The following is a 26,992-nucleotide window of genomic DNA, read 5'->3' on the forward strand; positions in this document are numbered from 1 at the left end:
AATACTAGGGGACTTTAACACTCCCCTCACTGAAATGGACAGATCATCCAAGCCAAAAATCATCAAGGAAATAAAGGCATTAAACGAAGCACTGGACCAGATGGACATCACAGATATATTCAGAACATTTCATCCCAAAGCAACAGAATTCACATTCTTCTCTAGTGCACATGGAACAATCTCCAGAATAGATCACATCCTCGGTCCTAAATCAGGACTCAACAGGTATCAAAAGATTGGGATCATTCCCTGCATATTTTCAGACCACAATGCTCTGAAGCTAGAACTCAACCACAAGAGGAAGTTTGGAAAGAACCCAAATACATGGAGACTAAACAGCATCCTTCTAAAGAATGAATGGGTCAACCTGGAAATTAAAGAAGAATTGGAAAAAATCATGGAAACAAATGATAATGAAAATACAACAGTTCAAAATCTGTGGGACACAACAAAGGCAGTCCTGAGAGGAAAATATATAGCGGTACAAGTCTTCCTCAAGAAACAAGAAAGGTCTCAGGTACACAACCTAACCCTACACCTAAAGGAGCTGGAGAAAGAACAAGAAACTCTAAGCCCAGCAGGAGAAGAGAAATCATAAAGATCAGAGCATCAATCAATGAAATAGAAACCAAAAAAACAATAGAACAAATCAACGAAAGTAGGAGCTGGTTCTTTGAAAGAATTAGTAAAATTGATAAACCCCTGGCCCAACTTATCAAAAAGAAAAGAGAAAGGACCCAAATAAATAAAATCATGAATGAAAGAGGAGAGATCACAACTAACACCAAGGCAAGGAAATACAAACTATTATAAGAACATACTATGAGCAACTCTACACCAACAAATTTGACAATCTGGAAGAAATGTATGCATTCCTAGAAACATATAAACTACCACAACTGAACCAGAAAGAAATAGAAAGCCTGAACAGACCCATAACCAGTAAGGAGATTGAAACCGTCATTAAAAATCTCCAAACAAACAAAAGCCCAGGGCCAGACGGCTTCCCGGGGGAATTCTACCAAACATTTAAAGAAGAACTAATTCCTATTCTCCTGAAACTGTTCAAAAAAATAGAAGTGGAAGAAAAACGTCCAAACTCATTTTATGAGGCCAGCATCACCTTGATCCCAAAACCAGACAAGGATCCCATCAAAAAAGAGAGCTATAGACCAATATACTTGATGAACACAGATACGAAAATTCTCACCAAAATATGAGCCAATAGGATTCAACAGTACATTAAAAGGATTATTCAACACGACCAAGTAGGATTTATTCCAGGGCTGCAAGGTTGGTTCAACATCCACAAATCAGTCAATGTGATACAACACATCAATAAAAGAAAGAACAAGAACCATATGATACTTCAATAGATGCTGAAAAAGCATTTGACAAAGTACAGCATCCCTTCCTGATCAAAACTCTTCAAAGTGTAGGGATAGAGGGCACATACCTCAATATCATCAAAGCCATCTATGAAAAACCCACCACAAATATCATTCTCAATGGAGAAAAACTGAAAGCTTTTCCGCTAAGGTCAGGAACACAGCAGGGATGTCCATTATCACCACTGCTATTCAACATAGTACTAGAAGTCCTAGCCTTAGCAATCAGACAACAGAAGGAAATTAAAGGCATCCAAATTGGCAAAGAAGAAGTCAAATTATCACTCTTCACAGATGATATGATACTATATGTGGAAAACCCAAAAGACTCCACTCCAAAACTGCTAGAACTTGTACAGGAATTCAGTAAAGTGTCAGCATATAAAATCAATGCACAGAAATCAATTGCATTTCTCTACACCAACAGCAAGACAGAAGAAAGAGAAATTAAGGAGTCAATCCCATTTACAATTGCACCCAAAACCATAAAATACCTAGGAATAAACCTAACCAAAGAGGCAAAGAATCTATACTCAGAAAACTATAAAGTACTCATGAAAGAAATTGAGGAAGACACAAAGAAATGGGAAAATGTTCCATGCTCCTGGATTGGAAGAATAAACATTGTGAAAATGTCTATGCTACCTAAAGCAATCTACACATTTAATGCAATTCCTATCAAAGTACCATCCATCTTTTTCAAAGAAATGGAACAAATAATTCTAAAATTTATATGGAACCATAAAAGACCTCGAATAGCCAAAAGGATATTGAAAAAGAAAGCCAAAGTTGGTGGCATCACAATTCCGGACTTCAAGCTCTATTACAAAGCTGTCATCATCAAGACAGCATGGTACTGGCACACAAACAGACACATAGATCAATGGAACAGAATAGAGAACCCAGAAATAGACCCTCAACTCTATGGTCAACTAATCTTTGACAAAGCAGGAAAGAATGTCCAATGGAAAAAAGACAGCCTCTTCAATAAATGGTGCTGGGAAAATTGGACAGCCACATGCAGAAAAATGAAATTGGACCATTTCCTTATACCACACACAAAAATAGACTCAAAATGGATGAAGGACCTCAATGTGAGAAAAGAATCCATCAAAATCCTTGAGGAGAACACAGGCAGCAACCTCTTCGACCTCAGCCGCAGCAACATCTTCCTAGGAACATCACCAAAGGCAAGGGAAGCAAGGGCAAAAGTGAACTATTGGGATTTCATCAAGATCAAAAGCTTTTGCACAGCAAAGGAAACAGTTAACAAAATCAAAAGACAACTGACAGAATGGGAGAAGATATTTGCAAACGACATATCAGATAAAGGAGTAGTGTCCAAAATCTATAAAGAACGTAGCAAACTTAACACCCAAAGGACTAATAATCCAATCAAGAAATGGGCAGAGGACATGAACAGACATTTCAGCAAAGAAGACATCTCGATGGCCAACAGACACATGAAAAAGTGCTCCATATCACTCGACATCAGGGAAATACAAATCAAAACCACAATGAGATATCACCTCACACCAGTCAGAATGACTAAAATCAACAAGTCAGGAATGACAGATGCTGGCGAGGATGCGGAGAAAGGGGAACCCTCCTACACTGTTGGTTGGAATGCAAGCTCGTGCAACCACTTGGAAAACAGCATGGAGGTTCCTCAAAATGTTGAAAATAGAACTGCCCTATGACCTATGACCCAGCAATTGCACGTGCACCCGAATGTTTATACCAGCAATGTTCACAATAGCCAAACTATGGAAAGAACCTAGATGTCCATCAACAGATGAATTTATCAAGAAGATGTGGTATATATACACAATGGAATACTATGCAGCCATCAAAAGAAATGAAATATTGCCATTTGCAACAACATGGATGGAACTAGAGCATATCATGCTTAGCGAAATAAGTCAAGCAGAGAAAGACAACTATCATATGATCTCCCTGATATTAGGAAGTGGTGATGCAACATGGGGGCTTAAGTGGGTAGGAGAAGAATCAATGACACAAGATGGGATTGGGAGGGAGACAAACTATAAGTGACTCTTAATCTCACAAAACAAACTGAGGGTTGCTGGGGGGAGGGGCGTTGGGAGAAGGAGGGTGGGGCTATGGACACTGGGGAGGGTATGTGCTTTGGTGAGTGCTGTGAAGTGTGTAAACTTGGTGATTCACAGACCTGTAACCCTGGAGATAAAAATCACAGTTTATGTAACCCTAAAAAGATAAAAAATATATAATATTTAAAAAAAAGTATAAAAAATTAAAAATATTTATGATCAAAATAAATAAATGGAAATATAAAAGTTGTAAAATACTTTTTATGATCAAAACCTCAGGCATGCAGTGGTTACTCTAGAAGACACCGAAAAACCCCAGTTGTAAGGGGGGCAGATCTCAGTGGGTTGAGCTGTGCCTTCGGCTCGGGTCATGATCTCAGGGTCCTGGGATCGAGTCCCACGTCGGGCTCTCTGCAGAAGGGAGCCTGCTTCCCCTCTCTCTCTCTCTCTCTGCCTGCCTGCCTGCCTCTCCATCTACTTGTGATTTCTCTCTGTCAAATAAAGAATAAAATCTTTAAAAAAAAAAAAAAAAAAAAAAAAAAAAAAAAAAAAAAAAAAAGGCCACATAATAAATAATACTGGAAAAGAACCACAGGGTCACTGCCAACATCTTAGAGCAAATAAGGGAGGCATAGCAAAATGCCTAGCAGGGTTTAAGACCACTGAAGAAACTACAACCTTCTTAACTTTTTTTTTTTTTTTTAATTTTAACCAATGAGTTGATTTGTTTTAATAAGTGATGAAGGTGATTGCCAAAATAGTAATGAAAATAATGCAAATATTATGACCTCCATCTCTTTACCAGAGCAGGAAAAGGAATGAACAAGGTAGAGTCTGGATGAATGGGGTAAAAATCTATATTTGGAGCTACAGTGTGTTCGAAGCTATGGAGTTTCTCTGTGGCAGTCACATTGTAACCAGCTGAATGCTTATGTTCCCTCAAAATTCATGTGTTTAATCCCTAATGCCCAATGTGATGGGATTAGGTTGGCATGAGGTCACGAGGGTGAGACTGTCATAGGATTACTGCCCTAATAGGGGGAGAATATAGAGACCTCAGCATCTGTCCACAATCAGGAGCTGAGGAAAGGCCACATGAGCACACAGTGGTCCCCAAACCGGGAAGCAGGCTCCCACCAGATACCAAATCTACCATCTTGAACTTGGACTTTCCAGCCTCCAGATTGGTGAGGAATAAGCATCAGCTGTTTAAGCCAGTTGTCTATGATATTTTGTTACGATGGCTCAAGTAAATCAAGATGTATATCTAATTCTTGGTTTTCTGGCTCCATCTTCTGCTTCCATGTTCCCCAGGCTTATATTTTAACTCTTTTTATACATATATCTCCACTGGAGATTAGAAAAAATAATACTAGCTCTGTTTTTCCGACTGCATGAGGTTTCAATTTCTTTATACTCCCCATCACCCGTTTACACCTATGTCTCTGACCTCTCCCAGTCCTGATCTTTATTCTAGGCTCCCATAGAATTCCTTCCCTCTTCCCAGAGCAATTATTCCAGAAAAGACCACTAGTGAATTTTAAAACAAAGAATGAAGAAGGCAAAAGGAAAGGCACTGAGCTGATAACAGGGGACCTACTGAATCAGCTTTCACAGGCAAGGGAGGTACAATTCAAAAGAAGGGATTTTGCATTTCGGATATGGGGCTTCCTCCAATTGACATGCCAAAGTTTGGAGCCCAGAAAGGGAAACTCTGTAATAATCCCAAGGGACGAAGTGTTCTCCCCAGATGTCCCCATTCCCAAACATTCTTCGCTTGCTCCAGAAGTTTTCAAAAAGAAGGGCCTCGGGTGGCAGAGTTAGGAATCTCAGTTTAGATGATTCCTTCCAGATGCTGCCTCACACTCAGCGCCCGCTTTGCACATGGCACTGAACTAACCAGAATAAAGGTCAGCCAGGACAGGTGGAAAACATGGGAGGGGTGGCCAGGTTTTCTTCCACCGTCCAACTCTTCGTCCACAATTTATCCTTTGGCAATAATAAAGGAAATCGTGCTCTTTAAAGAAAATGACAGATACAGGAAAGCTGGAAATGACAGAACTTTTAGGATTTGCCAGCCTCGTGTGTTTCACAGGTGACCCTGGATTATCACAAAAGGTACAGAAGCTAAACTCTTCCTGCCAGGAATGGAGGGCGGAAGCAATGGTGGGATGGACAGAGGCACCCACAAGAAGAAAAAAGGGAAAAAAGATTCTCTTTCAGATAAGACTATTTCAACTGTGCTATCTATTCTACCCACATTATAATAGCTCGGTAATTCTCCTCCCCCTAAGAAAACTAGCTATCATTTTTGTGTATCTATAATGTGCCAGCTGCTACTCTCCAACTTTCCATGCATTAGCTCATTCAGTCTCTGCAACAACCCATTTAGCCATGACTACTAAGCTCATGTGACTGGCTGCTGGGTGGCTATGATGGCCCCAAATGGTTCCTTTCTCCCTGTGTCCATGCCCTTTGCCAGGGCACTTCGCAGCAAGTCTACCTATGAGATAAAGTCGGTTTTCCCACTTCTTGGATCTTGGTTCATTGACAACACTTGCTTCACTGAGGAAATGAGGTAGAAATGACGATGTGCCAGCTCTGAGCCGAGACTCAAGAGGATCAGTGGGTGTCCATATTGTTTTTCCAGTGGACCCCCACCATGACTACACACCTGGACTAGCCTGCTGGAGGATGAGAAACAAGCAGAGGGAACTCACTGGATTCATCCCGATCAGGGCCACTTCTACCTCAGCCATTGGGCAGCCGACACCAGATACATAATGGAGCCCCACCAAGAGAGGCAGAACTGTCCGGCTATCCCAAGACTCGTAAGCAATGATATCTAGCTCTAGTTCGACACCACTGGGCTTTGGGGTATATTTGTTAGAGACCACAGTTAACTGCTACTTATTTTGACAAATTGGGAAACTGAGGCACAGAGGAGTTAATTAACTTACCCAGGGTCACTCAGCTAATTAGTATTGGAGACAAGAACTGAATGCAGGCAGCTTAGCTCAAAGCCAATGTACTTAGCCACAATCAGACCCCCTACAGTGAGGAGAAAAAGGACATAGAGGATTGTGGCAACATGCAATGTGGTGGGTGGGGTGTGTGTGTGTGATGTTCATTATTTCAGAATAGCTCCCTTTCCTCTTGAAAACCTTTCTGTTAGTCATTCAAAGCAATCGGTTTTTACAAGGGAATGTGAGTCTACTGACAGAGTTAAGCGATCATCTAAGTTTTAATAAATAAGGCACTCAAAGAAGAGATTCTCGGAAAGAGGTAGCACTTTCAAATTGAATGTTCTCTTTTCTCAAAGAAAAATGTTATAGCTATAAATTTTTAAATAAAGGTGATGTACAAAATTGAGTGGCCAGGGATTACAATATCAAATCCATCAGAATTTCCTTTGGAATGAAATATGACATTATACTTAGGCATATTATTCATACACAGATAGGATAAAAGCATATCAGAAGCCCCAAACAAACAAACTTCCTTAAATAATACATTCTCATAAAATCTGTATCTGATATCAAAAATAATTTTTTACCTCTGCAGATGTGAAAAGGATTAATCTTGGCAACCCAGACAGCCCCTTTTCCTTAATTTCAGGACAATATTTGTATCTAGCTAAATTCATTGCATACATATTGGACACTGAACCACCTGCAAAAAACAAAATTGAAATGGCATATTTATAGCATGAAATTATAGCTCCCTAAATGCCAACCACAGGGGAAGATGTGAACGGCTATGGCTGCTTTAGCTTAATGACAGATCCCCGGAAATCATCTGAGCCCCATGCCCGACCCATGACTCTTACCCACTTCCTAACCCCCAATTACAGCAATCTCAGCAAAGACCTAAGTCTTCTTCTGTCATTCCAGAGTTTTTTCAAACTAAATGTTTCCCTCTACTTACGAGGGCCAGTTCCCAAGTCTTCATAGTTAATGATATTCTGTCACCTGACCAAGAAAATGGCAATACATGCTCATCCCTGGTCCCAAGAAAGGACTGTAGGATGCACTACATGATTCAGAAAACTTCTCAAGTAAAATTGATTGATAAACATATAGCCCTTCCAAATTCCCAGCAGCAGAGAATTTCATTTGTAAGCTATAAATCCAAATTGTATGCATCTCCTTGGTTTAACATTTACATCAGTTGCTTAGCATTTATGCAAAAAATTGCCACTCCAGAGAAAGGAACGAGTTAGATTCTCAAGTAGCATTATTCCTACCCAACTTTTTGGAATGTGTAAATCTTCAAGGAGCTGTTCCTCATATAACACACAAATAAATGTTTGGGTGTTTGCAGTGGAAGGGAGATGGCAATAACTAGCTGTACTTACCTGGGTTAAATATTCCATCCCCTTCTTTCCAGCCAATAAATTCAATCATTTTCTTCAGAACCGCTTCTTCCACTAACAGAAACACTGGGGACACCTCATACGTATAACTAGATAGATATAAAAAACACTTCACTTCTATGACTAGAGTCAAACCATCCCTTTGGTGTCCCAAGAATAATGCACATAGAGTTTTATTCAACCAAGCGGCTATGGGAGTGTAGATAGAGTCTTTGGAAATTTATCCAGTTGGAAATAGAGAAACATAGTCTGTGATCGTGCTAGCCATGGTTTGACAGAGGCCAATAGCTGGGGGCCTTCAGGATACACAAGGCTACTTCAGCAGTCATAATTTACAGGAACACTTCGGGTCCACTGGGAACCATAAAGGCAGAACATCTAGATTCTTCATATTAGCCATAAACCATGGCCATTTCATTCTTTGGATGCTGCTTTGGATGCTGGTTAAAGAAGAACCATTGCCAGGTGCCTGGGTGGCTCAACCAGTTGAGCATCTGCCTTTGGCTTGGGTCATGATCTCAGGGTCTTGGGATCAAGCCCCACATTGAGCTCCTTGCTCAGTGGGGAGTCTGCCTCACCCTTTCCTTCTGTACCCCTCCTCGCTTATGTGAGTGCACTCTCTCTCTCTCTCCTCTCTCATTCTCTCAAATAAATAAATACATTCTTAGAAAAAAATAAGGAAAACCATTGTCATGGTAACCAGGTTTTATTAGGTTCCTATCATGTGTACCCTCAGTCAGTTCTAGCTATTCTACAGGGAAACTACTCATCCTGAACTAGGGTTTTCTCCACTATATTCCTGTGCTGGCAAATGGGAACAACAAATGGGAAGTGTTCTGTGGGGCCTCTCTTATTATGCGATGATTTTATTGCAAAGCACTGCCCAAATCCCCTGTCATTGAAGGTTTTGTTGCTCCAGGCTGGACTAAGTTAGCTCCTTGGGGAAGGCCTCCGTGGCAGGGAGCTACCTTTCTTAAGGTCACAACCAGGTATAAAGGCCTGGCCATATGGGCCCAACTCCAGACCACTCAGAAGGGCCACTATAGCTCTAAAAATCTCCACTAAGTCAGCCATTTGAGCCTGCAGAACAGCTTGGCTTCTGGTTCTGCTCACTCCTGCTGCCTTTCTCATCACCCATGTGGATCCCAAGGGCGTTCCTTAATAAACACCCTGCTCACTAAACTCATCTAGAGCCGCTTCCCAGGGAATCCCACATGGGAGGGTTACCATGCCTTGTTTCATAATATTTGAGTTTCTCCTTTCTGTAGATAACTCGAGGGTGACTAAATTACTTATAATCTCCTCTAACAATTAAGCCATTATATTAAAGTGTATCTGAATAAATACATATTCCAAATATGTAAGCCAAGCAGACACATTTAGCTTTGCAGTCACAGAATTGAATGTGAATATTTTAACACCTTCAAGGGAAAACTTCAGACATGAGGCCAAACAAAAACAAAAACACAAAATGAAATGAAACAAAGAAATGGAATACCTACTATGTGTCACCTCCCTAACTCCCTACATGCCAAGCTCTCTATAGACAGCATGTCATTTTGCAAACACTCCAGGTTCTATTTTCAACCATGCGAGGAAGCCGGTTCACACATTTCAAAAGTGTGGGGAAAAAGTCTATGTGTTCATATGCACCTGCAAATATAAGTGAAATAATTGTTCACTTAAAAAAAATTAATATATACCCTACGTATAAAATCTGGCTCAACTGTAAACCTGGGGAGAGGCATGGAAGTGAAGGAGAGGAAAATATGGGACACTCTCATAGCTTGCTCACATTTTCAGTGGATTGCTCAGCTTAGCAACAATTTAATACTTTGCAATCCACTCTGTGTTTCAGCTAAAAGAACCCAGATGAGAAGTTAGATATCACAGGACATAGAATGAAAGGTTTAGAGAGTTGTGTAATTTTACTGTGTCTTCTGGCCCACCTACCACTTAACACTTCTACTCACTGTAAACTGGTATCATCTCTCATCACCCCATTAAGATTTCTCTAACTGAAGTCACCAGTGACAACTCCAGAGACAATTTTTAGTCTCTGTCTTAGTTAAATACTGAACAAGCTTATGATTCTAGACACTTTCCTTTAGGGTTTCCATGACTTCCTGGTTGATTTTCTCCTTCTTCTTTCTCTCTCCACTGTTGGCTGGTCTTCCTTCCTCCTAACTATGAGATATTATTAGACGTCCTCAAGGCCCAGTCCTACGCTTCTGTCCTCACTCTACAGTTTGTCTTGCAGACACCACTTCTCCATCTCCTGGTTTGTTTTTGTTCAAAGTGTCTTCAGCCTGCTCATCAAAACCAATTGTTTGGCTTTGAAAATATATCAGTGCTTGGGAGACAGCCACAGAAATTCAGATTAATTTAATTGGTCTGAGTTGGGACCCAGCCCTCAATATATTTTTTGGAAATGTCCCAAGTTGATTCTGATGAACAGGAGAAGTTGAGCATCACTGACTTAAGGAATCCCATCTGTGCCCACCTTTTCAATTACCATCATTCCCCAGTAACTCCTTATTGACACCTTTTATAGAGATATTGGAATTTCAGGACTGTGTATCTCTCAGCTTGGCTGATAAAAACTCTTAAATAGCTCAGAGTCACTGTAAACTCAAATTCTTGCAACTGAAAATTAAATTCCTTCTCTTGCCTTTTTCATCATACCCCTGAAAACTGATCCCCCTTCTGATGCTTTTTATATCCATGAATGACATGACCAGCAACCCAGCTACAGAAGCCTGAAACCCAAGCATCATTGTATAGACCTCCTTCTTGTCTTCATTCCCAAGGTTCAATATATTACCCAGACCTTTCTGTTTTATCCTCTAATCAGCCCTCCTGATTAGTCCCCTCCAATCCACTCTCCATATGTCTAGTGATCTTTTCAATAAACAAATGGCATATAATGATTTAGAAACCTTTAAAAGCTTTCCTTTGTACTTAGAATAACTCATAAGCATGGCCCCTGGGTCTTGCATATCTGGTCCCTCTCCATTTCTCCAATCATATCCTCCATTATGCTCCCCATAGGTTTCTACACCTTCACTGACCTTTCAGTTCATAAAGTACATCATGCTGTCTCCTGCCACAAAACCTTTGTGCATGCTATTTCCTCTGTTTGAATCTCTTCTCTCCTCTTTTCACCTAGTTAACTCTTACTCATTCTTCAGCTCTTTGTTTCACTTCCTCAGAGAAGACTTTCCTGAGCTCTCAACTTGGAAAAATTGTCCCATGTATATTTATAGCAGCAGTCACCCCTTCATATATGAATTAAAATTTTACATTAATATGTGGGGATAATTTTTTTGTGAATTTGCATGGAGCAACTCTATCTCAGTAGAATTTTTGCTTCATGAAGGCCAAGTCAAGTTTTGCTTCTATTCAAAGTATCTCTCTGGCACTTAGCAGAGACATGGCTTTTCATGCAGGAATGAATGACAAGTTGCTTCATCAATTTTCTCATTTGGTAAGTAGAGATAACCATGCCTCCATGAAACATCTCACAGTACTTCTATCAAATCAAAAAGCTCTTTAAAATATTGCTAAGTGTCATTCCATTATTTATGATGACACTATACCAATGAAACCATGAAATAGAAGTTCATGAAATAAAAGTTTGTCTACTTAAAAAACATCTCTAATGCATGCTCTATGTAAGAGTCCAGTAATATGGTACTTACACACTTGGGTTTAATGCTTCTGTCATAAATCGGGCCACCAAAGAGTAGTAATCAAGTCCAGCATACAACTGGTTGAAAAATCTTGGATGGTCTGTAAATTTAAGCAGAACATTCATCTACAAAGCAATAAAAATGAAAAAGACTCTCCATACAACAGTAACATAAATCAATCTTTCAGATAAGAAATGCAGCCAGAGTGACTCTTTTTTTTTTTTTTAAGATTTTATTTATTTATTTGACAGAGAGAAATCACAAGTAGATGGAGAGGCAGGCAGAGAGAGAAGGAAGCAGGCTCCCTGCTGAGCAGAGAGCCCAATATGGGACTCGATCCCAGGACCCTGAGATCATGACCCGAGCCGAAGGCAGCGGCTTAACCCACTGAGCCACCCAGGCGCCCCAACCAGAGTGACTCTTAATCTCACAAAACAAACTGAGGGTTGCTGGGGGGAGGGGGTTTGGGAGAAGGGGGTGGGATTTTGGACATTGGGGAGGGTATGTGCTTTGGTGAGTGCTGTGAAGTGTGTAAACCTGGTGATTCACAGACCTGTACCCCTGGGGATAAAAATATATGTTTATAAAAAAAAAAAAAAAGAAATGCAGCCAGATACAAAAGAGTATATACTGCATGAATCCACTTATAGGACATTCAATATAAGACAAAACTGATCTATGGAGACAGAGGTTAGAATTCTGGGTACCTTTGGGAAGGCGATATTGACTAGAAAGGGACTCGAAGAAGGCTCTGGAGTGCTGGGAAGGGTCTACATCTTGATCTGGGTGACGGTTACTCATGCACAGTTATGGGCAAATTCACAGAGCACTTGAGATCTGTCCACTTTACTGACTGTAAATTATGCTTCAGTTTTTAAAAGAATTCAAAATCTAATCATGTACAAAGGGACCAAATGTTGAAAACCCATCTCATAACCCTCTCTACTAAACAGTCATGTTTCTCAGCAACACTTGGGCACCATCGTAGGATCTCGGTTTATCTGTTCCCTTTTTTCTCCCCACGCCCCAAATCCAAACCAGAACCCTTGAGAAATGGATTACAAGAACTATCTGTCCAAGTATCAAAGCCTGCTACCTTTATCTTCAGAAGATATGGATCTTAACTTCCCTATCTTTAAACATATTTCACTCACCAACAGGGTTCACTTCGGGCTACCGGCAGTGAGTGGCCTTTTCATTTTTCAGATTGGACCATTTTTCATAGTGCAACTGGCATTATGTAGATGGAAGTAAGATGTGACTCATCATAGGGCTTACATAAACTTTCTAATTCAACTTACTTCAAAGGCAGTAGCCTTTAAGACTCAACTTCAGTTCCAACTTTCTATTTTTTTTCCCCTCGTATAAAAGGTCTCATAAAGGTTCTTGGCTTTCCACAGTGTGAATATTCACACCAAACACCAGGCTAACTGACTTGACATTCTCAATCATAGGAAGCCCAGCATGACAAAGAACAAGGAGGCAGGAGGTCTGTTTCTAAATTTGAGTATTTGGGAACCTTTTTATTTAGTGACTTCTCATTACAACTCACAGCATTTGGTTTTAGGGTATTTTTCTCTTTAAACTAGGAGTTCAATAAAAAACAAAAGCTCAAGAAAATGTTCTTTTAAATAAAATATGGAAAACTTCCTCTAATCTGGCAAAGGAAACCAGACATTGCTACAAGTAATTTTAATAAGATTTTTTTTTTTAGTTCCGTGTTAATTTATGATTGATTTCCATGGTAACATTATGGAAAATATCCAGTAAACTGAAAAGTCTCCTACATTAAATGTCATTCTACATTTCTGACATGCACTATAATAATAAGATACGTATCTCTGCTTTTGAAATGCTAACTGGGTTTTTGATACGTACACCAGACTTTCCCAAGGGAATATAAACCAATTATTTTTAGCCAGGATTTTATTATGTTCTTTCCACTAAATTTAGTTCAGTGTCAGAATTCACAAAGCATAATGCCTGCATGGTCTTAAGCACCAGATTACCTTTACAGCACACTGCGAAATGCATATTTTGGAAAGTTACTTCCTCACTTCTGGAACCTGTTCCCTGGGTGTGTGGGATATTAACAGTTGGACTAGTACGTCAGCACAAGACCAATACCATACTACTGCTTTGACAAAATATCATAGCAGTTAAGCATTATGGCAAAGCTATCACAGCAGAAACTTACCATGTATTCATTTTTTTATGCTTTCCTAAAGATTTTTATTTTTGATCTTGTTAGATTTGATAAAGTAATTTGACAATTACCAACTGCCAAGACTTCATCAGTATCTTCCCAATCTACTTCTGTTTATAGTAAAGACAACCTCCTGAACACTTTTTTTTTTTTTGCATATTGTGGACCATGAAGATTTAAAATCCCTTTACAAGTTCTATCATCAAACTATGCTTTGCCAGTTTAGACCAACGTAAGAAATAATAAGTAGCAGTCATCATGTATGGTCTTGATTATAAATGGAGGATGGGGATTGCCAAGAAGCAGATCATATTTCTGTACGAGCACTAACACTAAAAGTTTTTCTATCCATTTATCTTTGGCCTTGACAAAAAAAATCTGTATTACCAATTAAGTGGCCTGTAAAAATAACAGAACTACTATTTTTTGATCCATCTTTCTTATTGCGTAAACATTGTCATACTCAGCTTTACTATCAGATAAATATATGCTTAAGAAAATATAAGAACTTGTTAGGGATACAGATCAAGAGGAAGGAAATGAAAGTCTTACTTGTTTTGACGCTGTAGCGTATGACATCCTGGCAGAGCTCCAACAGCCTGTGGTGTGGCTCTCCCGTATCTCTCATCTCCAAATCAAGAAGTTGTTTCAGCTGCTCAGGGGGCTGCCACTCACAAACCTAGACATTCAGCAATGGCAGTTAATTGAGCTCCTACTGGAGTCAGGTATCGAGAGGGTGTTAGCATCATGGGCCCTACCCTCACAAAGCTTCCAGACAAGTGGGATTCCTGACAAGTGGGATTCCAGACAAGTGGGACTGAGATTTAAATGTACAACCTTAGTCCAGGGTGAAAAGATGAGATGGTGACCCAGGTGTTACTGGAACAAATGAGGGGCCCCGCTTTCAAATGGAAAGTCAAAGATTCCCTGGAGGAAATGATTTCTAACCAAGCAAAGATTAGGGGATGGGGAAGGCAAGAGGGCACTCTAGGTAGAAGGAACCAGGGTCTTAAAGGCTAAAATACAAGGGCACATCTGAAGAATGAAGTTAGTTTAGTGTGGCCAGAACATGGGGTTGGAGAAAGGAGAGGCAAGAAGGGAAGCTGGAATCCCAAAATAACTTCCTCACTAGTCTCTCTGTTTGTAGCCTTACACTTGACCCATGCATTCTATCAGCCTGGCAGCCAGAATCCGAAATGATCTTCTTAAACCCAAGCCATGGCCATTGCTTTGCTAAAATATCTCAGTGGCTCACTTCCTTTAAAGTAAAGCCAAGTCCTCACAATAACTTCAAATGATCCTATATAATGTGCTTCCCTTCACGGCATTTCCTCTCCAGTCTAGCTCTGCTTTCCTCCCGTCTGACCTTCCCCCACCACCTGGACCTCTTTGCTGTTCCTTAAACATGCCTGGCACTCTCCACCCTGAGAGTCTTCATACTGGCTATGCCCTCTGCCTGGATACTCCTGCCCCACATGTCCTCATGGCTAACTTCCTCAGTTCTTTCAAAGCTTTGCTCAAAAGTCCCTTTCTCAATGACAATAATCCTGATTCCCTTGTTTAAAATCACAAGGTTCACCTTACACTGGCCCTATCAGCCCCTTAACATTCCCTGCTCTTCCTTTTCCCACTGTACTTCTCATCTTTAAACATACCATGTAATTCATTTATTTTGTCCCAGGTAGTCACCATGAAAGCAGAGATGTCCATCTGTTTGCTCACTGCTCCCAAGTAACTAACACAGTGCCTACCACACAAAGGGAGCTCTACAGCCATGCGGTGAATGAAAGGATGAATGAATGAATAAGATGAGACTCCATATCATGACAGATTTTCTGTGGCATGTTACAGGGTTTGAACTTGGCTCTAGGGCAGCCATCGAAATGTTTTGGACCAGGGAATAATATGAACATATTTGTGTTTTGGCCAATAGCCTTAGTTGCTATATGGAGATTCCAAGTAAAATCAGAAAGAAGACATGGTTGTAACAAACCAGGCAAGAGAAGGTGGTTTTCTGAATGAAGTAGTTACTACTGGAATGAAGTATTTCCAGAGATATTCAAAATGCAGAAACAACAGAACTCAGAAATCAGTTACACAGCAAGGGTGAGGGAGAGAGATGAGCCAGGGACAACTCTGAGGTCTGTTATGTGCATGGGTTGATGGTTGTGATGAGCAAAAGAATCTGCTTTGGGATGATGAGTTTGGGGCATATGTAGCCTGAGGCCTCTCAGGACATCCAAAAGGGGTGCAAGAGTTGGTCTGAAGCTCTTGTGAAAGGCCAAGAACAGAGTTCCATACATCCACCATGATAATATACCATTGGGGACATACTCAGAGAGAATCTACCACTAAGAGGAAAGGCACGGGATCTCCCCTGGGCACCACCATCCCTTAAGGTAGAGGACAAGCCAGAGAAGCAGGGAAAATCTGAGAAGAGTTCAGGGCTCCTAAAACAAAGAAAACAGAATGTTTTAAGGAAAAGATGGTCATCACCATCAAATCCTGTTGAGAAGCCCGATTTGATAAAGACTGAAAAGTGCTCATGGGATTTATCAACAGGGAGGTATTCTTGGCAAGTGCCATTTGACTTAGAAAGGTGGGAGTGGAGGCCAGATTGCCATGGAGTGAGGGTGTGGGAGGTGAGGAAAGAGAGGGAGGGAGGGAGCATAGACAATCTTTAAAAAGTTCGGCTGTGGAGGGGAGGAGAGAGACAGGGGAGTAGCCAGGAAGTCAGGAGACTAGGAGGTGGGAGGCTGGGGAAAGCAAGAAAAAGTACTGAGTTGTGCAAGGGGCATGGAATTAAACTCTGATGTGAGAACCATAATAGGCAGGGGTAATTCAAAAGTGACTGAGACAATCCAAAGGAATAACTACTCATAGAAACACATCTCAGAGATACTGCAGGTTTAGTTCAGAATGGGAATATTGAAATAAAGTGGGTCAAACAAAGATTTGGGTTTCCCAGGGCATATAAAAGTTATATTTACACCGGACCATCTAGTCTGTTAGGTGTGCAATAACATGATCTAAAAAATGTACATACCTGAATTAAAAAAAAAAAAATAGTTGTTGGGGGAGGTCATCAAGAAGAGGTGACCATCAGATGACCCATGAGCTGACCTTGGCCCTTGGAGGCACCTCACCTCTCCCCAGTCCTTGGAATGTGGGTTCTGCTTGTGTCTCCTGCTCCCAGAGGCTGCTCCAAGGACACAGCCTTGAAACAATGATGTGGTGTTGAGAACAGTTGCATTGTATATTGGATTAAACCCAGTTAAGGCCCCTGTATGTCTGTATGTCTATCTATCTATTGAACCTTTTAAGGTTTGGAGGGCAGGTGTGGGGATCCACTCATCTTGCTGCTGCCCAAGACACGTTTCCTACGTAAGTTCCCTTGGCTTATTAAAACTGCCACATGTCAACCTGAAGTGGTCTGTATATTTCTTTGGTCTCTCCCTGCTCCCTCCAGGAGCCGGTTTCAGATTTCACCAGGAAACTCCTGAGGGGATTAGGAGGTCACGTTATTTTAATGCTAAAAAATGCAAACCATCATCTGAGCCTTCAGTGAATAGTAATCTTTTTGCTGGTGGAGGGTCTTGCCTCTATGCTGATTGGCCATGGACTGATCAATATGGTGGCTGCTAAAGGTTGGGGTGGCTGTGGTGACATCTTAAAATAAAGTTTGCTGCATTCCTCTACTCTTCCTTTCATGAACAATTTCTCTGTAGCATGTGCTGCTGTTTAATAGCATTTCCCCCACAGTAGGACTTCTTTCAAAATCAAAGTCAATCTTCTCAAACCCTTCTGCCTCTTTGTCAACTAAGTTTACGTACTATGCTCAATCCTTTGTGGTCATTTCAACAGTCTTCACAGCATCTGCACCAGGAGTAGTTTCCATCGCAAGAAACCACTTTCTTTGCTCATCCGTCAGAAGCAACTCCTCAGCCAGTCAAGTTTGATCATGAGATTGCCGCAATTCAGTCCCAACTGTAGGCTCCTCTTCTAAGTCTGGTTCTTTTGCTATTTCTACCACATCTGCAGTGACTTCTCCACCAAAGTCTTGAACCCTCAAAGTCACCCACAACAGTTGGAATCAACTTCTTCCAAACTCCTGTTCATGTTGATATTTTGACTTCTTCCTATGTATCTCAAATGTCATTTATGGCATATAGAATGGTGAATCCTTTCCAGAAGGTTTCCAATTGACTTTGCCCAGATTCCTCAGAAGAATGACTGTCTAGGGTAGCCATAACCTTATCAAATGTCTTTTTAAAATGATTAAGACCTGAGAGTCAAAATTAATCCTTGATCCATGGGCTACAGAATGAACGTCACGTTAATGATTCCATTAATCTTACACATTTCTACAGAGCTCTCAGTTGACAATGTGCATTGTCAATAAGTGGCAATATTTCAAAAGGAATCTTTATTTTCTTAGCAGTAGGTCTCAACTGGGGGCTTGAAATATTCAGTAAACCTTGTTGTAAACAGATGTGCTGTCACCCAGGCTTTGTCTTTCCATTTGCAGAGCACAGGCAGAATAGATTTAGCATCATTCTTAAAGGCCCTTGAGTTTTCAGAATAGCTAATGAGCACTGGCTGCAACTTCAAGTCACCAGCTGCATTAGCCCCTAACAAGAGAGTCAGCCTGCTGAGGCTTTGAAGCCAGGCACTGGCCTCTCCTCTCTAGCTCTGACAGGCCTAGATGGCGCCCTTTTTGGGCAGAAGGTTGTATCATCTATACTGAAATATCCGATGTTTAGTGTAGGTCTTCTGGATCACTTTCTGTAGCTTCTACATCAGCCCTTGCTGCTTCCCTGTGAACTTTTATGTTACAGGGACGGCTTCTTCCCTTAAACCTCATGAACCATCCTCTGCTAGCTTCATCCTTCTCTTCCATGGCTTCCTCACCTCTCTCACCTTTCCTAGACTAGAGGAGAGCGAGGGCCTTGCTCTGGATGAGGCTTTGGTTGAAGGGAAGGTTGTGGCTGGTTTGACCTTCTATCCAGACCACTAAACCTTTCTCCAGATCAACAGTAAGGTTGTTTTACTTCCCTGTCATTCATGTGTTCACTGGAGTAGCGTTTTAATTTCCTTCAAGAACTTTTCCTTTTGTAGTCACAATGTGGCTGGCTGTCTGGGGCAAAAGGCCTAGCTGTTGGCCTGTCTTGACTTTCCACGTGCCTTCCTCACTAAGCTGCATCATTCCTAGCTTTTGATTAAATTGAGAGAAGTGCACCTCTTCCTTTCAGATGAATATTTAGAGGTCATTACAGGGTTATTCATTGGCCTTATTTCAATCTTCTTGTATCTCAGAATAGGGAGACCCAAGGAGGGGGCAAGAGACGGGAACTGATGACGAGTAGAATAGTCAGAACACACACAACATTATCAGTAAGCTCACTGTCCTATATGGGTGTGGTTTGTGATCCCTCAAAACAATTACAAGAGTTACATCCGAGATCCCTGATTATAATAAACTATAAAAATATCATTATATTTTATGATATGATGTTATAATATACACAATACAATTTATAATATGTTATAACATGTAACAAGTACAACAAAAATGAAAAAGTTTGAAATATTGTCAGAATTATGGAAAGGTGGCACAGAGATGCAAAGTGAGCAAATGTTGTTGGAAAAATGACCCCAAAAGTCTTGCTGGATTCAGGGATGCCACAAACCTCCAAACTGTAGAAAACATGCTATTCACAAAGGACAGTAAAGTGCAATGCGGTAAAATAAGGTATTCTGATTTACACAACGTGATTAAATCTCAAATGCATTTAGCGGATGGAAAATTGCAAGACCCAGGGGGCCCCTTGTGATTGGATTCCACCTGTCTCACATTCTGGAAAAGGCAAAAAATACAAACTTAGCGAACTCGTGTAACTCTACACCCAAGAGGGAACAAATTTTATTGGATGTAAATTATAACTCAATTTTTTAAAAAGTGTCTGAGAAAGAATGTCTACAAGAGAAGACACTAGAAGTAATCATCTCAGAGTGCGGGGATGTATCTGAGTGGTGCCCTGTTGGATCTCTGACAAAGCTAGATTAAGTTAATGACATAAAGTCTCCTCCTCCTCCCCCCCCCCCCCCCCCCCCCCCGCCTACAGCATAGTTTTCAACCCAGCTTCAGGTGGATAGCTTGTAGGGCTAATGTATTGCAATCAACAGGGGGCATCCTGCAAGACTTAAGATCTTAAGCTTCCCCTTCTTGTCTTACCTTCCATTAGTCACCTATATGAGCCTTTCTTTCTAGACACTAAGTTCCCTTTTGCAGTGCTCTTCCCATCTTTTACCTTCCTACTTTCCTTAACATACATGGATCAACGTCTCCCCGGCCATCAAAATCTTGCTTGACCTTCACATCCAACAACAAAGTTCAAAGACCCACTCTTCTGTGAAACCCCTGAAGTCTGCCCCCATCACACACATTTATCACATTCTTACCCCTGTTCTCTTTTCCAATGAAAACCTATCCTTCCGATTAAACTATAAATTCTGTTCAAAGCTGAGCCTTTATCTTATTTGTCTTTATATCCTCCAGGGCCAAATATAATGGCTTACCCATAGCTAACACTCAATTAATATTTAATGACTGAATAAAGGCCAATTAAAAAAGAAAAAAAAAGCTTACCAGAAAAGCAATGTGCTCCAAAGTAAAGCAGGTCCAAAATATTTCACAAGTACAGATAAGACCAGAAAATATGCAATTATAAATATATAATCAAGAAATACCACCAGATATCTTGCCTTCAATATAGGTATTCTAAGTTCACAGGACATTTCAATCTATTTTCCTATTAGTTTGTCCAAATGCGTGTGATCAAAAATTTAGAATAAATACAACTTCACATTCAAAATCTTTTTTTAAAGTGACATTTACTTTTGACTAACAGAATTGGAATAAAAATCCCTCCTCTACCTCTATTTTTTGATAATTCAATTTCGATATGAAAGATAATCAATGTAATAAAGGATAATTTTGCAATTATAAGAGACATACAGAGAACAAGTTAAAGGGCCAGACTGAAAGCCATACTGCCTGAATTTTAGTGGTAGCTCTGATATTAACATGTGATCTTGGGCAAAGTACTTGACCTCCTTGTGCCTCACTTCTTTCCTCATCCCTAAAATAGAGTTAACATATAGCCCCTGCTTCTTAGTGCTTTTGTAAGAAGTAAATACAAAAATTCATATGGAGTAATTTTGACAACATCACCTGACACATAGTAAGTACTCTTAAGAGTAGAATTCACTAGTAATAATTACGGTATCAGTTTGAAGCTGAACTTTAGCCTAACTCTGAGTCTTAGAACCAGCAACTGATGCCAGTCAGAAGTCAGACTTAACAATCCAGATTTTCTAGGCTAAGCGCAGACCAGCTCCTGGAAGGATCCTCAGATAAACTTAAAATCTTTTCATACACTTTTTGACATTAAGCTTATTTTTTCCTAGAAACAAAAAGAAGGCTCCCAAGAAGATGGAGAGCAGAGTATGTTCCAGAGAGTGTATACATCAAGATCCTCCAGTTATCTATAACCTCTATGGTTATAAGGCAGAAGACTCCATACTTGTGCTTTATGCTCTCAAGGCCTGAGGTCTCAGCCAATCTCCCAACAAGTGATGGCTGGCAAAGTTAATAGCCAATGCCTCCAGGAAATGAGATACTGGGTGGGGGGTAAGGGGCACCTTCTTTGGTAGCTGGGATCCCCTTGAAACAAAAGTACAGAGGTCATAATAACATGAGCTTCCCATTTCCCTTACATCAAACCATCAGATTTGGAAAGAACCATCTTTCCCATTCCAGGGGTTTCTCATAGATTGTCTTTTACTTTTACCTTCTCACTGACATCTGTAGCCTTCAAAACCACCTCTTCCATTATTAGCCTACAGGCCTCTTCAACAAACTTTTCTCCTGCTCTTGCATCTGTCGTGGGGCCATTCAGTACAACCCCATCCACAAGAACAGCACTCTTCTTACTTGGAATCATGTCTTGTGGATGCGTATCTCCTGGAAGCACACAGAAAAATCACATTTGAGACATAACCTAATTAGATCACAACAAAACACAATACAACAAAACACAAAGGGAGGCAGGACCATTATCCCAGCTACAAATGGCCTATCTTCTTTTAATACATTTGGGGCATTGAAGCTGACAGTTGTTTCTGGTTTCCAATGGCATCGTAGAGTTAAGGAAAGAAAGTTTTATTTAACATTCCTGTAGAATCTTGTTTGACATCAGCAAGTGTGGAAGAGCTCAAGAAATGTAAATTCAACCCATTTTACTTGCTCTTCCAAATACCTTTCAAACACATGCACAGAAAGATCTTTGTAGACACGAGCTCATGTCTGTTTTGTGCACACACACTCTTTTGAATTTGCTAAGGATTGCCATATATTTACTTTGTAGGAATATGCCATTCCTAAAGAAAAAGTTATTAACATATCACCTCTCTTCATTTTACATTTTAAGCCCATGTTTAAATGACCCTTTATATCAAAGACACTGCCTTGTCCCTGAGATCCCCTCCGTCCATGTACTCAGACACTCTCTTATGAATGGAGAATAAAAGAAAGTGAATTGAGTGATAGTTGGTGTATCCACATTTGATGCCCTCAAACTTGCAGCCTAGGCACAGACAGAAGGATGGAACAGAACATCTTCAGGAGTATGCAATTGCCACTCAGTAACTAAAGGTTAAAAGTCAACATGGAAATCTATATCTGAGAAGAAAGGTTACTGCCTGCTCAAAATAGCCTTCCCCAAAAATAATTCTGGCAACTGAATCCAAATATTCCACCAATATCTGCTACAAGCTTGGATTCAATTTTATTCTTTCTCGAATCAGTGTCTCTCCCTCTCTCTTCCCTATAAGGTATATACATATTTACTGGGTTGTGGAAATGTACAGAAACAGTTTTTAAAACTATCTTTCTTTTCTAAAAAAAAAAAAAAAAGATTTTATTTATTTATTTGACAGAGAAAGACACAGTCAAAGAGGGACCACAAGCAGGGGAAGTGGGAGAGAGAGAAGCAGGTTTTCCATTGAGAAGGTAGCCCAACGTGGGGCTCGATCCCAGGACCCTGGGATCATGACCTGAGCTGAAGGCAGGTGCTTAACCAACTAAGCCACCCAGGTTCTCCTTACTTATATTTTTTAAATCTACCTTAAATATGCCAATGGTCCATAGGTATTTCAAATATTTTTATGCTTACCAAGGGCTCTAGCAGTATTAACATTTATTATGCCCTATGTCTGTCTTTTCCTCAGAGGAATACATTTTGGTAAAATTCTGTGGCTTTATAAACCTTTTATTTCTATTATTGGTGAACTCAAATGGTATCCATGGAGGCAGATAAAATATGGCACAGGCTGATTCCCCAATTCGGGAAAGATAGGCTCTGCAACGAAGGATCAATCCTTTATCCTCACCCTGAAGGCTGAACCATCCAGAGCTCCAGTGATAAATTTTAGTTCCATCCTTCACTTTTACTTATCTTTCACTTGAAAGGATGCCTTCAACATGGTTTGGGGCCAAATGGTGAAGCCTTGGAATCGAGCTTTTAGATGGAAAGGCTGTACACCTAGAGGCACTTTCCTCCCCCAAATTTTAATCCTAAAAATAAGCTCGAAAAAGAGGGCAATTATTCAGGGAACCCTGGTTATGTCAGTAGGCTGTGCTATTATTAGGCACACAGAAAAAGTTAGGTTTCTTAACCTCATTAGTAGAATTTCAAGGTTTTATTGTTCAGGGAATAGCAGCCACTCTCTTGCTCTCTCAGAATCAATCTCTCTCTCTCTCTCTCTCTCTCTCACACTAAAAAATGTCAAACACCCACTTGCAACCAGAAAAGAAGTAAAATTGAAATTTAAGTCATCTTTCTTTCCACAGCAATCAATTTAAGAAATTCCCATATTTCATGCAATTATCTATGAAAAAAATACAATAAAAAAAATGAAGAATTGGATATAGATAGTGCCTCTTCCTCATAGATATCTTTTATTTCTATTGCCAGATGTGAAAATATGCCTCTTTCTCCCCCTGTCTTTTCCCGGGTTGGAAAAGATCCTCTGGAGACTGTATAGTAGGCCATACTCTGACCTTCTGAGATGCATACCCAGGACTTCCAATTTAACCACTAGATTACTTAACCGCTGGGTTAATAATGAAGTTTTTCAATGGGAAGAATCTTCCATGAAGGATATATCCAGAATCTATTTTTCATGACCCACTCCCCAACTGCCTTAGTCCAAACCAGCATCAAATGCTTGGGTTAGTGCAGTAGTCTCCCAACTAACCCCCTACCACCACACACACACAAACAGCTCCCACTCTTGTCCTGCATGCTGTGTGGACTGTGCTCAACATTATAGCTCCTATGTACCTTCAAAGAGATAAGTCAGTTCACAGGATGACTTAAACTATCCAATGGCTCTTTATCTCATCACACAAAAACTCAAAGTCATAATGAGCTCAAGACCCTAAATGACCCCTATCCCCATGATCTGTTGGACATCAAACCTCAACTCTTATCACTGTCCTCCAAGCTCATGAAGTCTTATCCACTTTGGTTTCTTCACTACTTGTCACTCTTTCTTAAACATGAGCTTCTCAAAGAGGCCTCCTTGACAATCTTATTTCAAACCATAACCCCTTCTCACCCCACCTTCTTACTCTGCTTTATATGACTCAAAACCAGTGACCACCATGTGACAGATCATATACACTTCCCATTTACTTGTCTGATCATCTGTCTCTCCAGTAGAGGTTTGGATCTCTAAGAGTGTAAGCTTGTGTCTGTGGGTTTCACTTTTGTAGCACCCAGAAAGTGACCGACAGCTTATAGGAGTTTCATACAAATGCATTGGCTACTAAATAAAAGAAGCCCTCCCTGGTCCTTTAACCAGCCAGTGATGATGTCCCCCCTTTTCCAAGATGCTCTTGCAGCTTACCTGACCTAACTGAGCAGGAGAAACATTTAGCTAGGGATGGGCTAGATGTAGAGTACAGTTCACACAATTCATGGCCTAAGAAGATGCCGTAGGGACCAGAAGAACCCGGGAACAGGGTCAACAGGCAAAGCCGAGTTGTGGTCTCTGGACTGTGAAAGGAAACTGCAAATGAAGAGTCCTACTTTCCTCTCCTCTCTATACTTTTGTTGCAGCCACTGTCTTTCTATGCTCTCTCCTTCCCTTTCTGGTAGGCACTTGACCTCTGAAAGTCAGCCCGTGTAGCCTCACCCTGGGAACCACACTTCCAAGTGTGAAAGGCAGCTGACCTCTAAACTCTTGGACTTCTGAATTTCCACCAATTCCTCAATCCCGTGCTTTACAAAGCTCTGCATAAGCTCAACTTTTGCTTTGCTCAAAGAGGTATACAGATTTCCTTGTTGAACAAACAATAAAATCAGCTTCAAACTGTTTCACATACTGAGCAGTGCCCTCTTCCTTTCGCATAGGACTAAGTGAGTTAACAAAGGCAAAGACTTAAAGCATTGTCTGCTACATAGTGGGCACTTAGTAAATGTTATTAACATTAGCTAACTCAATACATTTTAGTTGGCAGTAATGAGAAATCAGCACTAATTATTAAATACATGAATGCACAGAGCATTAAGTGAAACTCAGTAGAAAGGGAGTTCTCCTCAGAGTGGCCAAATGACCTGGGTAATGAACTCTAGACCAAGGGGCCAGTGAGTTCCTCCCTATGGAAGAGTCAAAAGAGGGGCCATGGTGTAGAGAACTGCCCCTGTGAAGGGAGCAAAACTTCCTGCCATGATGTTCAGGACATAAGATGGTGGTCAAGGAGTTCAGCCCCCACTGGGGCTGAACAGTTGTCTAGACCTCTTTCCTTGTCACTTTCCATCTTACACAGTGGTTTCTATGCAAAGGCCTTATTTTTTGCACCAGACTCTAAAGTCCTCCAGGAAAAGGATGCCTGTCTTATTTTTCTGGACATCCCAGAAATCTGTTAGGCAGCTGGCATGGGTAGGCACTCAACAATTCTGAGGACCTCCTGGCTAACAGTAGAGGTATCTGGGAACTCATCCTATCTACCCCCTTCACAGAATCCAAAGACCCCTACACTACCCAGTGGCCAAGATGTCAGGTAAGCTGAGTTCTAGTCTCACTTACCTTCTCCCAAGCTCCTTGATCCTGGGATAAAACAACCTCTCTGTGCCTCAATTTCCTTATCCATAAAATAGGAGACAATTAAAGAAAAGTGCTGGGCTGGCTGCCAGAAAATCTTTAGGAAAGCCGAGTAAGATTCAGATTTCTGAATTGGTACTAAAGATTTTATTCAGGCTGGGGTCCCGAATCTGGAAATCAGCATGAGCTCTAACTTACACCAACAGTACTGAAATACACTGACATGCAGTTGGACTTAGGATTCACTGTTCTGGGTGACCCCCTAAGGTCCTCTCAAACTCTAACATCTTCAGTTGTCAAGGCTTTCCCTCCCCTTTTCCTACTTAGGCATTCATTTCAACAAGCATATAGCAATCACCTACCATGTGCCACACATCAGTTTGGGGCCAAACAGATGAAGTGGGTCATGTCCTCAGGAATATCAGGATCTCAAAATTTACAGCAACACAAGACATGTCTACAAACTCTGTTCCAGAATCTGCCCTCAAAGTTTTACAGATTTAACACATTTGATTGTCACAAAAACTCCAGTTAGTTACTTGGTGTTATGGTTGAGGAAATGGAGACACAGAGGCTGGAAATGGCTTGCCCAATGTCACAGAGCTAGCAGGTAGTGAAGCCAGGGTAAATAACACTGAAGTTCTCTGAAGGAACAATATGATGCTACTTGCAGGCATCTACAGTTTCTTTCTTTCTTTTTTTTTTTTTTTTGACAGAGAGAGAGAGAAAGAGAGATCACAAGTAGGCAGAGAGGCAGGCAGAGAGAGAGAGAGAGAGGAGGAAAGAGGCTCACCACTGAGCAGAAAGCCCTATATGGGGCTCGATCCCAGGACCCTGGGATCACGACCTGAGCCGAAAGCAGAGGCTTTAACCCACTGAGCCACCCAGGTGCCCCGCATCTACAGTTTCTAAAGCCATATTACGGAGGTAATAATGACCACGAGATGAAGTAGACTCAATTCCTATCCTTAGTAATGGACAGCCTCGGGGGACTGAATAAGCACGCTAGAAGGCAGCAGGTGCCAAGTGCCATGAGAAGGACACTAATAAGATGTTTGAAACATAAACAGTGCAGACATTTGGGGTTA

The 26,992-nt window shown here is 40.8% G+C and overlaps 1 protein-coding gene across 1 annotated transcript in view; it reads right to left on the reverse strand.

Annotated features, from left to right (window-relative positions):
* The window catches only part of GADL1 (glutamate decarboxylase like 1), a 180,771-nt gene that overhangs the window by 121,790 nt on the left and 31,989 nt on the right, over positions 1–26,992 (reverse strand). The window contains exons 2-6 of the mRNA XM_004754305.3: positions 21,587–21,759; positions 14,286–14,412; positions 11,537–11,627; positions 7,818–7,924; positions 7,017–7,132 (exon numbers count right to left, since the gene is read on the reverse strand). Of these exons, the coding sequence (XP_004754362.1) occupies positions 7,017–7,132; positions 7,818–7,924; positions 11,537–11,627; positions 14,286–14,412; positions 21,587–21,759 (614 nt within the window). The remainder of the gene's footprint in view (positions 1–7,016; positions 7,133–7,817; positions 7,925–11,536; positions 11,628–14,285; positions 14,413–21,586; positions 21,760–26,992) is intronic.

Source organism: Mustela putorius, unplaced genomic scaffold (genome assembly GCF_011764305.1).
Source record: "Mustela putorius furo isolate JIRA1106 unplaced genomic scaffold, ASM1176430v1.1 tig00003834_pilon_pilon_pilon, whole genome shotgun sequence".
In the NCBI taxonomy this organism is placed as follows: domain Eukaryota; kingdom Metazoa; phylum Chordata; class Mammalia; order Carnivora; family Mustelidae; genus Mustela; species Mustela putorius.